The sequence below is a fragment of the Cebus imitator genome, unplaced genomic scaffold, assembly GCF_001604975.1.
Source record: "Cebus imitator isolate Cc_AM_T3 unplaced genomic scaffold, Cebus_imitator-1.0 Scaffold141, whole genome shotgun sequence".
Taxonomy (NCBI): Eukaryota; Metazoa; Chordata; class Mammalia; order Primates; family Cebidae; genus Cebus; species Cebus imitator.
In genome coordinates this window covers 3154380-3168108 of record NW_016107456.1, presented here as the reverse complement: position 1 = coordinate 3168108, position 13729 = coordinate 3154380, and the positions used below count along the sequence as shown (strand labels likewise).

Sequence of the window (13729 nt, the reverse complement as noted above, 5' to 3'; positions counted from 1 at the left end):
AGTAGCAGAGCCAGGATGCAAACCCAGGCTGCCTGGCTCTTAACCATTGCACGGCACTGCCTCCTGCATGATAGGGACAGTAGTTCCCACCTCCAGGGCAGTCCTGAAGGTTGAGTGAGATGCATTTTTATAGCATCTGCCCCAGGACCTGGCTGTCCATTCAACTCATTTTTTTTTCAGATGAGGTCTCACTCTGTCAACCAGGCTGGAGTGCAGTGGCACAATCACAGCTCACTTCAGCCTTGACCACCTGGGCTCAAATATCCTCCCACCTCAGCCCCCAAAGTAACTGGGACTATAGGCGCATAGCACCACACCCAGCGAATTTTTATTTTATTTTTTTGTAGAGACAGGCTTTCAACATGTTGCCCAGACTGGTCTCGAACTCCTGGGCTCAAGCGATCTTCCTGTCTTGGCCTCCCAAAGTGCTGGGATTACAGGCCAGCTCATTGTTTCTGAGCTCTTAGTTTGTACCCAACTCTGTGCCAGGTTCTGACTGAGGCATTGGGGATATAGGGAGCAAAATGCACATTAAACATCAAACAAATAACCACACAAGAAGTCAGTTAGCTACTTATGCGATGAGTGTCTCCACAGCAACATTCTGGGCAATCTTGGGGCATGTAATGGGATTTGATCTACCCTGGAGTATCAGGGAAGACATTTAAACAAAATCTATTGTGGAAGGATGAGTAGGAACGAGCCACGTGAGGGACCACATGTGGCGGGCGGAGCAGTCCAGGAGAGGGAACTGCACAGGGGAGAGCGCAGAGGCAGGAGAGGTCCCTGTGACTAGAGGGGTGGCAGGGCCAGGCCATGCAAGGACTTCCAGGGCTGGATTTGGGACTGTGGACTTCATCCCGAAGGCAGTGGGGAGCTCATCATTTGACGTGGGATTGACATCGTGTGATGATCATCTTGATGGAGACCACTCTGGCTACAGAAAGAAAACAGAGCAGCCCAGAGTGGCCAATACAAAGGGTTGGTAAGAGGTGGCAGTGGCCTGGACTAGTGGCAATGGGGATGGAGAGAAACAGATTGTAAAGATATTTTGGAGATGTTTCACTGGATTTGAGAGGTGCCAGAGGGTGAGTCCCAGATTCCTGGCTCTATGAACTGGATGGAAAAATTCTCCAAGCAGCTGTCACTTGCCGAGATGGGGAGGCCACAGGGGCACAGCAGGGGAAGGGGCATTATGACCAACAAATGAGAACATTGACTGGGCATGGAGGGGCTCAGCCCTGGAGCTCAGATGAGTGACCAAGGCTGGAGGTCTAAATGTGGCATCTAAACAAGAATCTAGAAAACCTAGACTGGTCGAAGTTCACTGGGGAGGCAATGCAAGGCAGGAAGAGAGGGGCGCTCAGGACTGAGCCTGAGGAACCCCAGCATGAGAACAGAGAAGGAGAGGGTGAAGCAGGAAGGTGGGCATAGTCATGGCTGTTCCCAGATGACTGCCCATCTGTGAGATCATCCCACCACAGCCCTGCAGAGGGGGCCACTGAGCAGGAGACCATGTGGTTCTGGGTCCCAGGGGTGGATCCCAGGGTGGCAAAGCACGTACCTCTCAGTCTGTTCTATGGCTGTAAAGGATAGTCTAGGGCTCTCCCCCGTGGCATTTAGGGATCTTGTGCTTTCTGTCATTGCCACGGGCTGTACGCACGCACACCCAGCTATCTCCACTGCTCAGTGACTTCACCCAGCAGACATTCAGGGGACCGGCCCATCACCAACCAGGTCCTGTGCCAGGCTCAGTGACCTTCGCTGTTTTAACACGCGCACTTAACAAACAATACAACGATGCTAGAAGATGTTATTTGATAAATGTTCAAGATACTGTATATGCCAATTACCCTGATAGGATCGTTATGCATTATTTGTATTAAAACATCACTGTGTATGCCACAAGTATGTACCATTATTTTATGTCCGGTTAAAAAAAAATGAAAGAAAGTGTGAAAAACATTTACCTTTATGTTTACCAATGCCTTTGATATCCTTCCTCTGTTTTAGAACATTCTCACCTATTATCTCCTCAGTTCTCCCCTGACCTATTCTCTCAGTCTTCTCGCTCCAGAATGCTGATCGAAGACGTGTCCATTAGACACTCTTACTCTGTCCCCTGTGCACAGAAACTCTCTTTCGTATTTCCTTTTTGACCGTCTATGCTGAATGCTGGATAATTTCTTCAGAGTCATCTTCCAGTTGACACATCTCTCTTCTGCTGGGTCTAATCTCTCCCAGAGTGTAGAAATGGAAGAAGAACTCTCAAGCTAATGTGCCCTTGGTACTAAAACCCAAAAAGGACAGTATGAGACAGAAAAATTATAGGCCAGTCACATTTGTGAACCTGATACAAAAGTCCTAAACAAAACATCAGCCAACACAACCCAACAATCTTACAAAAAGAATAAAATGTCATGGACAAATAGGGTTTATTCCAGGAATGCCAGATTGATCTACCATTAGAAAACCAAATTACATATTTACTGTATTAACTGCATTAAAGGAGAAAGGTTATTTAAGCCTGTCAGTAGGTGCAGGGGGAAAGAATTTGATAAAATCGAAAAGCCATGCACAATTTTAATAAACCCACACACTTTGACCCACCAGAAGGCCTCTCAATTTGCTAAAGAAGACCTCAAAGAACTCGTGGCAAACGTCATCCTTTGTGGTGAAATATGGAGCTCTTTAAGATAAGGAAAAAGGCCGAGATGTCTGCTCTCACTGTTTCTGTTCAGCCTCCTGGAGGTTCCAGGACAGTTTGGCAAGGTGGGAAAAAATAAACAAGGAAGGCCTGGAAAGGAGGGTGTCCAGGTGACTCCTGGTTTCTAGCTTGTGCTCCTGCTTGGATGTTTGTGCCGTTCGCCGAGATGAGAAAGGCTGAGAAGCCCTGGTTGGGCTGAGGGTTGGGAGCACAAGAGAAAATGGTCTGGCTTCCCTGGAGAAATCACCACACGTGGGATCAGGACACCTCAGCTCCATTCCCAGCTCTTCCCCCAACCTTGGATGAATGGCTTTCCTCCTTGGACCTGAGTCCCATCCGTGACATGGGTGGGCAGGAAAGATGGACCCAAGGTGGACTGTGAGGGCGGATCTGGTGGGAAATCAGAGAGGAACATGGGGAGCCGGTCCCCATTCTCCAGGAGGGCAGGCTTGTGTGTGCAGAGCCTCTGGTGGGAGGAAACATCTGTTTGGGGATAGGGCAGGAATCTGATCGAGTCAAGGCACCATCTTGACCCTCTGCCTTGCAGAGGCATATCCCTTCTCTTCTTTGCCAAAGCGTTGCTATTGCTATTGTTGGTGCCATTGTTGGCGCTGTTGGGTATGTTCTATGGTTGTAAGGCACTGACCCCCGACGACGTGTCTTTTTGATGTTTTAGACCTACAACGGCCAGAGCGAGAACAACGAAGACTATGAGATCCCCCCAATAACACCTCCCAACCTCCCTGAGCCATCCCTCCTGCACCTGGGGGACCACGAAGCCAGCTACCACTCGCTGTGCCACGGCCTCGCCCCCAACGGTCTGCTCCCTGCCTACTCCTACCAGGCCATGGACCTCCCAGCCATCATGGTGTCCAACATGCTAGCACAGGACAGCCACCTGCTGTCGGGCCAGCTGCCCACGGTGAGTCCCTGTTACCTGTCATGGTCCTGCTGGTGACAGCAGGGTGGGGGTTGAGAGGGAAGCAGAATGTTGGTGCTTTGGTAAGAACCCTCTGCTCAAGGGCAGGGTCTGGGTTCAGTGGGTTGCTTGCGTGGGAGTGTGTGGAACACAGCGGATGGGCGTGGAGAGAAATCTAATGTCAGCACGCTGCTCCTTTCTGGAGCTCTGTGTACGATATCTTGGTATTGGTTTGCATTATTTGTTAATAGTATAATCTCTTTTTGACATTTTTATTGAGGTATAATTTATATTCCATACAGTTCACCCATTTAAAGTATACTATTTAATGACTTTTGGTATATTCAGAGTTGTGTGACCATTAACACAGTTGATGTTAGAACGTTTCATCGCCTCATAATGACTTGCAGGCGGGCCACAGTGGTGTGTACCTATAATCTCAGCTACTTGGGAGGCTGAGGTGGGAGGATGGCTTGAGCCTGGGAGTTCTGGGCTGTAGTGCACTATGCAAATCAGTTGGCTACACTAGCTTTGGCATCGATATGGTAACCTCCCAGGAGTGGGGGACCACCAGGTTGCCTAAGGAGGGGTAAACTGGCCAAGGTCGGAAACAGAGCAGGTCAAAACTCCCGTGCTAACCAGTAGTGGGATCGTGCCTGTGAAAAGTCACTGCACTCCGGGCAACATGCAAGACCCTCTAACTAAAAAAAAAGAAAAGAAAAGAAATGCTGTATTCCAGGCATGGCGGCTCACATCTGTAATCCCAGCACTTTGGAGACTGAGTCAGGAAAATTGCTTGAGTACAGGAGTTGAAGACCAGCCTTGGCAACATAGCAAGATCCTGTCCACAAAACAAAAAATTAGCCAGGGGTGGTGGCGTGCACCTGGAGTCCTAGCTGCTTGGGAGGTTGAGGTGGGAGGATCACTTGTAATTTAAATTTAAATGTAATTTTAAAAATTGTATCTTGCTTAAGCTGCCAGAGAAGAGGGTGTTTACTGAGTTAAAGTTCATGGGATAGGTAAAAATGTAGCAGGCAGACAAAGGCAAGAAGAACCTTTCCCAGGCTGGGGGAATAACAGGTACAAAAGGGGGCGGCAAGGGTGCTCGTGCCGTGCTTGGGAACGGCATGTGGTTCATTGTTTTTATTGGGCTGGAGAAGAAGGACCTGGAGCCAGAGGGATAGAGGAGATGAAAGAGCTCAGCAGAGCCTGGATCGTAAGAGTCCTGAATACCGTTCTAAGGAGGTGTGTGTGTGTGTGTGTGTGTGTGTGTGTGTGTGTGTGTGTGTATCCATCTATATATATCTATATCAGATATCTCTCTCTCTCTCTCTCTCTCTCTCTCTCTCTCTCTCTCTATTAGCATGACTGATTTGAGGCCAGGCGTGGTGGCTCATGCCTCTAAAAAAAAGAAAAGAAAAGAAATGCGGTATTACCAGGTGTGGTGGCTCACGCCTGTAGTCCCAGCACTTTGGGAGGCCGAGGCAGGCGGATCACTTGAGGCTGGGAGTTCAAAACCAGCCTGGTCAACGTGGCAAAATTCCATCTCTACTAAAAATACAAAAATTAGCCAGGTGTGGTGGCACATGCCTGTAATATCAGCTACTCGGAAGGCTGAGGCATGAGAATCGTTTGAACCTGGGAGGTAGAGATTGCCATGAGCCGAGATGGTGCCACTGCACTTCAGCCTGGGCAACACAGCAAGACCCTGTCTCAAAAAATTAATGGCTGATTTGAACCATCAAAATCTATAGAAAAAAAGAACAGAGGTGCATTTTTTAATATACCATAGAAAAATCTCCTTAAGGGAATTCTAGTGCTTCTTCTGAACAACTGTGATTTGTGTTTATTTCTGCTTTTCCCTTCACAATTAATACTACATACTAGTCATGACTCTTGCATTCATTTTTAAGTGACAGGAACCAATCTCAAACTTACGCAAAAGAGTCTGAAATATCCAGGGTGTGGTCGCAGGGTTTCAGGCATGGTTTGATCCAGGAACCCCACCAGTGTCAGGCCACATTTCCACACAACAGGCCTGTTGGCTGCTGGCAGCCGGCATCTTCCCTGACATCTCTGGGAGAGAAGATCATGACAGCATCGCTGGATGGACCACTATGTCTATGAGGAAGCAGTTCACTCTTTTATCAGCTTGTCTCACACACACCTGTGGCACAGGAGGAGGGCTGCTTAGTTGATTTTTCATAGCAGAATCTCATGGTTTGGGGTGGCTTGTGTCTCCCTCTACCATGACTTCTCAGAAGCCACAGTCAAATTTGTGGCCCAATTCTAGCAGACCTCGGGGCCTTAGGGCATGGCTTTAGAGTCAGCCGAGCTCAACTGGATTTTATTTGTTTACTCTCCTTTTATTACCACCAAACTTCCTTGTTTAAAAAAGCTGGTGTCTTCTGTGTATTTTTTTAAGGCACATCACATTTTTTGTTTATTTTTGGAGTTAGGTGAGAAATGAAAGGAGACGAGGAAGAAAGGGAGGGCTGGAGGAAAACAACTTGAGGTCCACGTTTTATAGTGTTTGGTTCTTATGAAAGAGTTCAATGAAAATGGATGCTTCATTTCTACAGAAATTTTTTCCTTGTGGGTCCATCAATAATGCAAGTCCTCAGCTTCCCCTTCTGTCTCTGAAACCTAGCGATTCAGACACGCACCGCCATGTCTGAAACGGCTTTAACCCATTTGTACCTGAGGTTGCAATGTTGTGAATTCTTGTGATCAGACCTTGGTGGTAAGCTTGAGCAGTAGGATGTAAATAACTCCCACATGCTTAATGTTCCAATAATGGAACACTAGGCATAAAGGGGTTTCCACTGCACTAGAATGCTTGTACCTTACTTGCTTACCAGGCTCATTTTCTAGCAGAAACCTCACTGCTTGGGACCATCCCTGTTTGGGATTTATGGTAATACAAGCAAGAACAGGGTCAGGTGGCACCTTGTCATCTGCTACGTGGGCCGCGGTGCAGGGGTGAGCATGGCTAGAGTTTGGGGCCACTGTGTCACCACCTTTGGTACTGGGGTGAATGGAGACAGTGTCGGGTGGTGGTTGGTCCCGGAGACCCGAGTTAGATCCTGGCTTCACCTTTGAAGCTTCGGTTCGCTTGTCTTGGAATAATAATTGTACTCACTGAAGATTGTGGTGAAGTGTATTGGAGATAATATATGTAAAGTCTTAGCAAATGTCTGGCAGAGAGTAAACACTCAATGAGCATTCCCTATTGTTATTAGCAATAAAAATGAATTCCCGCTGTAACCAAATGGCAGTGTTTTCCCTTAAGTCTCATTTACCTAAAGGAGCAGCCTGCAGACACCCTCAGGTACATTTGTAGGGCCACCTGGTGTAATAGCTTTGACAATTACAAAGCATGTTATCTTTTTATCAAAGATGACCCCCTAATTGCCCCTCCTCGGAAATGCTTTTGTTGGGCTCTGTCCAAATAGGCCCTTGTAGTCGTTTTCCAGATTTTCTTTAACTCGTGTTTAAGAAGCTTCACAAATTCAGATAGCCTTGATTCTTCCATTAGTCAGACTTTGCAAGGGTTCACTGAATTTTATATTCCCTCTTTTTGTAATGGAAGATAAGCCAAACTCTATTACCCAGGGGAGGGCACCTGGACCAACTGGGAAAACCAGATAAGAACATGTACATGCGTTGGGACGACCTGGTGAAGGGAGACAAGGGGTTCTTCAAGACAAAGTTTTTAAATTCATCTGAACCACAGGACGAAGGGGTGTGGCCCTGTGTGTGCGAGGGCAAACACGCTACGTGATGACACTGGAATTGGTATGGCCCCCTTCTGGGTGTCAGGCACCATGCAGAGGGCTTTGCAAATGTTTTCTTGCGTAATGCCCCCAAGAACCAAACCAAGGAAAATGATAATACCATCATGAAGGGACGGAGACCCCGAGGTGGCGGGGTATTGTGTTAGTGTCCGATCGCTGTCCTAAGAGACTTCCACCAACTCAGGGGCTTAACAAAACAGAGATTTATGCTGTCACACCTCTGCAAATCCAGAAGCAAACTCTTTGGGCTGAAATCATGGCACCAGGAGGAACTCGCTTTCCCCAGAGGCTGTCGGGGAGAAATCTGTCCTTGCTCCTCTGCCAGCTCCTGGGGGCTGCTGGTCTTCCGTGGCTTGTGGCTGCCTCGTTCTGACCTCTGCCTCCATCTTCACATTGCCTTCCATCTGTCAGCGAAACTCCCTTTGCCCCTCTTATAAGGACATTTGTGTTGGCATTTAGGGCATTTTGGGATAATCTGGATAATCTCCCATCTCAAGATCCTTCATCACATCTGCAAGGGACCCTTTTTCTAAATACAGTACCATTTACAGGTTCCGAGGATTAGGACCTGATGTCTTTGGGGGGCATTTTTCAAGCCACCACAGTGATCCTCAGCTTGATCCACAGTGATCCACAATGAAGTGCGCCAGCCTTCATTGAGCGCCCACTAGGTACCAGGCATTGTTCTAGGCTTGGGAGCTACAAGATGCCCTTGAGGGACTCCTGGTGCAGATGGAGAAAAGGTGAAAAGCCTATTTCTAAAACTGTGGCAAATTCTCTAATAGCATCAGTGTGTGGTGCTCTGTGCTGAGAAGAGGCCCCTGACTTAGATGTGGGGTTATCACTTCCTAGAGGAAGTGTCCCCAGATGCAGAGTAGATCCTATAAGTACTTTGTGAATGAATTACTACCGTATGGCTCAGAAGCAGCATGGCCAGAATTCATACCCACCTCTATCCCCTGCCACCCAGATGGCTGAGGGATGGTGCGACCAGGCCGCCAGGGCCACAGGTGGCACAGAGGATGCCCTTGATGGCCGGGGTGCTTCAGGTGTTGTCTGCACAGATCAAGATACACTGGGGAAGTCACCCCTGGAAAGGTGGGCAAGGCCAAGGCATTTGACAGCCATCTCATAAATGCCAAAGCCCCCTTGACTCTGATCCCAGAGGCCACCAGTTCTTTCCGGTCCCTTGCCCTGGCCTGCTCAGCCTTGTGGGCATGCATGGGAGTTAGCCTTCTGCTTTAAAGGTACGGCACCTAGCAGGAGTCATGTATGGTATTGGAATCGAACCCCTTTTACAAAATTAAATATGCTTAAGGCTTCTCCCTCAACTTCAGCGTCTTAACTGATTAAACATTCATTTCCAAGACAAAAAGAGTCAATTTAGTATGAAAGATATATTTTGCCGGTTTAATTTAAAGTGCTGCACCTCTGTCTGACCCTGATTTTCATAACTCAATAATTTTATCCTGTGTTGATTGTCTCATTTCGAGAGAGATATTGTATGTATAAATCAGTTTCTAAAATACCCAAAGAAACTCGAAGAGTGGAATTTATTAAGCTGCTTCTGTTCAGTCTGAAATCATTTATTTTGGAGTTGTCCTTGGGAAGTGTTCGAGCGTATGCTCCTGGCTTACCCAGGAGAGGAATTACCCTGGGAGATGGTAGAGTTGGACGTTCCCAGGCAGATTCCTGGGTAACCTGCACCTTTTGTGAGACCAGAGAAACTCCAGGGAGAGCCTTAGGCAGATGGAGGCTGGGCCCAGCCAGAAATGAGTTCCAGCAAAGCTGCCCTGACCATTCTGGTGATCAGGGCAATGTGGTATTTTTCTGCACGGAGCCCTGTGGCTCCCTGGAGCTGTGTGGTCTAGCTGTGGGACACACTTAGCACAGGAGAGGTATGCAGATGTCACTCACGCGTTCTCCTCCCAGGTTTGACTCCTGCTTGCTTTCTTTGGGGCCTCGGACAAGTTACTTCTCTCCCAGCCTCAGTTTTCCCATCTATGAAATGGGGATTGGGATTTCAGCTCTGGTGAACTCACAAACAGGAAAATGGGTATAATTGCTTTGTTAGCAGTGACATACTAGACAAGTATATGGGTTTGAGGTTCAGTAGTCCTCTCACTGCGAACGTCACACGTGCCACTGGCCTGTGCGGACTCAAATCCTATCAAACGCAGCCCTTAGTGCTGCATTTCAGATCCTTTGTGCTCCAAGTCCCTGTCCCAAAGCCTCTTGCCAGGACGGGCCCTTCATGCTGCACACAGAAGGCTGGGGTGGTGGCCCAGGGACCCCTACCCCAAGCAAAAGGCCTTTCCAGGCTGGTGCCCTGGGCTAGGCTGTTGGGGAGGGGACTGAGCTGTGCCTTAATTGTCACTTGACCGTCTTGCTTTAGAGATGGTTCCTGTGCCCAGAGCCTGGGGGAAGGGCTTAAAACTTAGAGTGGGGGCAGGGCCTTGGACTTAGGGACAGGGTCTGGGTATTGACTCTGGGAGGTCCTTGCTATACTTCCCAACACCTCCCCCATTTTCTTCATGTTCTGAACTATTGCCCGCCAATCTCTTTTCTCTCTCCTCTTCCCTTCCCTGCCATTTTCCTCCTCTCTGAAGTTGAGACATAGGAATCCCCTCCTGAGTTGGAGTCACAAGGGAAAAAGAGCCTCAACCCTTGGTCCTCTGGTCTTCTGAAGCACAGGGGGCACTATGGATCCCTTAGTCCAGCCTATTCATTTCATTATTCTTAATGCTTAATGTTTGTGGTTTGGTTTTGTCTTATGATTGTATCAGTTAGCTTTTGTTGTGTAACAAACTACCCCAATACCTAGTGACTTAAAATAGTGAATTCTTATGATTTCTCATTATTCGGTAGGTCAGCGAGGTAGCTTTTGATCTGGACTGGTGCAGGTGATTTCTGAGGTCCAGTTTACAGCTTGCCTGCAGCTGCTTGTTCTAGGATGGCTTTATTGATGTTGCAGTGGTTGGCCCAGTGTCAGCTGAGACCAAAGGGGAATGATTTGGCCAGTCTCATCTTTCATAATGAGAGATGCATGTTTCAAGGCTAGGCGTCATGGCTCACCTGTCATATTGGCACTTTGAGAGGCCAAGATGGGCAGATCACTTGAGGTCAGGGGAGTTCAAGACCAGCCTGGCCAACATGGTGAAACCCCGTCTCTACTAAAAAAACAAAAAACAAAAAAAAACCCAAAATTAGCTGGGCATAGTGGCTTGTGCCAGTAATCCCAGCTACTTGGGAGGCTGAAGCAAGAGAATCACTTGAACCTGGGAGGCCAAGGTTGCAGTGAGCTGAGATCATGCCAGTGTACTCCGGCCTGGGTGACAGAGTGAGACTATGTCTCAAAAACAACAACAACAACAAAAAACAAAAAAACAAAACACAAAAAGAGATGTGTGTCTTCTGTTTACAATATCAAAGACCTGGAGCCAACCCAAATGCCCATCAATGATAGACTAGACAAAGAAAATGTGGCACATATACACCATGGAATACTATGCAGCCATAAAAAAGGATGGGTTCATGTCCTTTGTAGGGACATGGATGAAGCTGGAAACCATCATTCTCAGTGAACTGACACAGAACAGAAAACCAAACGCCAGGTGTCAAACGATGAGAACACATGGGCACAGGGAGGGGAGCATCACACACTGAGGTCTGTTGGGGTAGGGGACTAGGGGAGGAACAGCGGGAGGTGGGGAGGTTGGGGAGGGATCACATTTGGAGAAATGCCTGATGTAGGTGACGGGGGGATGGGGGCAGCAAACCACCATGGCACATGTATACCTATGCAACAATCCTGCAAGATCTGCACATGTACCCCAGAACTTAACGTACAATAAAAAAAAAGAGAGAGAGATGTGTGTCTCTCATCACATGGTGGCCTAGGATCATTCGTATGGTGATGGACACAGGGTGCCCAGGGCAGCAGGAGAGGGTACACCCCAATGCGCCACGCTTATCAAACCTCTGCACGCGTCCTGTTTGCCCCTGGCCCATTGGCCAAAGCCTGTCACATGGCAAATCCCAGAGTAAGGGGCGGAGAAATAGATCCTACCTCTTAAAGAGAGAAATGGCAGAGTCACATGGTAGGAGGCTTGGACGCAGAAAGGCAAGAATGTGTAGCCAATTTTGTAACCCGCCATGATGATGTTTTGGGTTTTTTCCATGCATTTTTGGTTTCTTGGTATATAGTATCATCTAGTAGTCAGGTGCATAAGCTCTGTGGTCAGGCCGACCTAAGTTCAAACCCCAGCTCCCCTTGTTACCACCAACCCTGTGACCCAGAGCAAGGGGTTCATCCTCCCTGAGCCTCAGTTTCTTCATCTGTAAATGGAGATATTGTTACCTGCCTCATAGGAATTTATCAAGAGTCAGCGATCTGTTGCAGGTGAAGTGGCATGCATAGGCACTCGGTAAATGTAAGCTTCTCTGTTTATTACTTTAACCACTTTATTGATGGGGTTGCGGTGGCTTCAGCCTCGTCTGTAAGTTTGTCCAGGCTGACCTGCTGGTTACCAGCTTTGTGGGGGGGGCTAAGGTGGCTGGGGTTAGTGGGAGGGCCCCAGCTGGGGGACAGGCAGGAGAAGGCATATTAATTACACTAGGATCTTGGTCAGGGCTTAGAGCTTAAAAGCAACAGCAAAGCGACAGTTCGACAGTTCCACTGCTTGCCAAGAAAGTGAGGGCCAGAGACACAGTGCTTCTTAGCATCGTGACCAAGGGAAGGATCCATCTGAGCTGACACTGGGGGTCGCCAGGGGCACCTCTGGCTTGGGCTTTTCCAAGGTGCCATGTTTTTGTCTAATGTCCCACTGGGGATGGATGTTGGGGGAGCACCGATCTCCCATATGGGTCTCTGAGGGTCCTAAACAGTGGTAACTAGAGGTCCAGGGCTTCCTTTGTATTTATCAGAGTCCGGATGAAACTCCTGCCCCCTGTTTTTCAGAGGCAGTAAGCGAAAGAAATATGTCTTTTTACATTTTATAAAACTAAGAAAAATGGCTTTAAACAGCTTTTGCTCCCCTGCTATAATTATTTATTTTCAAACACTCCTGCAGGGGACCGCTCCGTTTTCTTACCCCGCACTCCTTTTTCTCATAAATGAACCATCACTTCAATAAATCATTATGGAAACAGAGACTAACACTGGCTCTGAAAGGTTGAAAGATTTATGTAACACATTTATGTTTCCCATTTTCTCATTCTGGTACTCGGCTGCAAAAGCTAAGCTAATAAAAGCCGCTATTAATATTTCTTGTTGCCTAGCAACCCCAGAGCGGGAGTAATAGCTTCGGCTAGAAAAATAGATGACCGATAAGGAAAAATTCAATTCTTTTATTATCTCAGGGGGAAATGGCCTTTTACTGGAACATTATGATGTACGAGTGTGAAGTTGAACACAAAAGATTTTTTTGTATGTGTTTGTTTTTCTATTTTTAATGAACATTATTTTACCTCCACTAACTCTTTTAGGGCACTTTTCTTTTCTTTCATCAACCCCCCATCCCATCCCTCATGCTTAATTTAGCAGCTATAGTAGTTAAGAATCTGTCAGCGTTCTTTAGTTTAAAAATGGTTTTTGCAAAGGTTTACAACTCGGTCATAAAAATTCACTCCCTGTTAAAACTCAGGCCAGTGATAAGCTAACACGCAGGCTGGTTTTCTGTGAACAGGATCACGTTTGTTGAAGAGATAAGATTCATGGTTTTCCCTGCAAGAAAGGTCGGGAAGGAACAAAACAAGTTCTTTTCCATGTCCCAGTTTTCTTTGGAATCAGGGAGGCTGTCTCTTTTGAGAACCGTTTGCTGTGCAGTTTGGGTTGTGTTCACACTGCGTGAGACCGGGGAACAGGTATTCACTGAGCACCTGCTCTGCAGAGCCTTGGTGCCATTCCCGTCTCCCCGCACCCTTTAAGGTAGGTACCATTAGGGTGCCTATTTTTCAGAGGCAGCAACTGAGGCTTAGAGAAGTCAAGGGATCAGGCTGAGGTAGCATCTTTTTTCGAGATGGAGTCTTGCTCTGTTGCCCCGGCTGGAGTGCGGTGGTGCAATCTTGGCTCACTGCAGTCTCCTCCTCCCTGGGTTCAAGCAGTTCTCCTGCCTCAGCCTCCCGAGTAGCTGGGACTACAGGTGCGTGCCACCATGGCTGGCTAATGTTTTGTATTTTTAGTAGAGGTGTGATTTCACCATGTTAGCCAGGATGGTGTCCACCTCCTGACTCGGTGATCCTCCCACCTCGGCCTCCCAAAGTGCTGGGATTACAGTAGTGTGAGCCACTGCGCCTGGCTTTTTT

General features: G+C 47.7%; 1 protein-coding gene across 4 annotated transcripts in view; it reads left to right on the top strand.

Moving 5' to 3' along the window:
- LOC108313710 (TOX high mobility group box family member 2-like) overlaps nucleotides 1–3680 on the top strand; it is a 93005-nt gene extending 89325 nt beyond the window's left edge. For all 4 annotated transcript variants that reach the window (XM_037743350.1, XM_037743348.1, XM_037743349.1 and 1 more), the window contains exon 3: nucleotides 3384–3680. In XM_037743350.1, the coding sequence (XP_037599278.1) occupies nucleotides 3384–3665 (282 nt within the window). In that variant the 3' untranslated portion in view covers nucleotides 3666–3680. The remainder of the gene's footprint in view (nucleotides 1–3383) is intronic.
- The last annotated feature ends 10049 nt before the right edge of the window (nucleotides 3681–13729 follow it).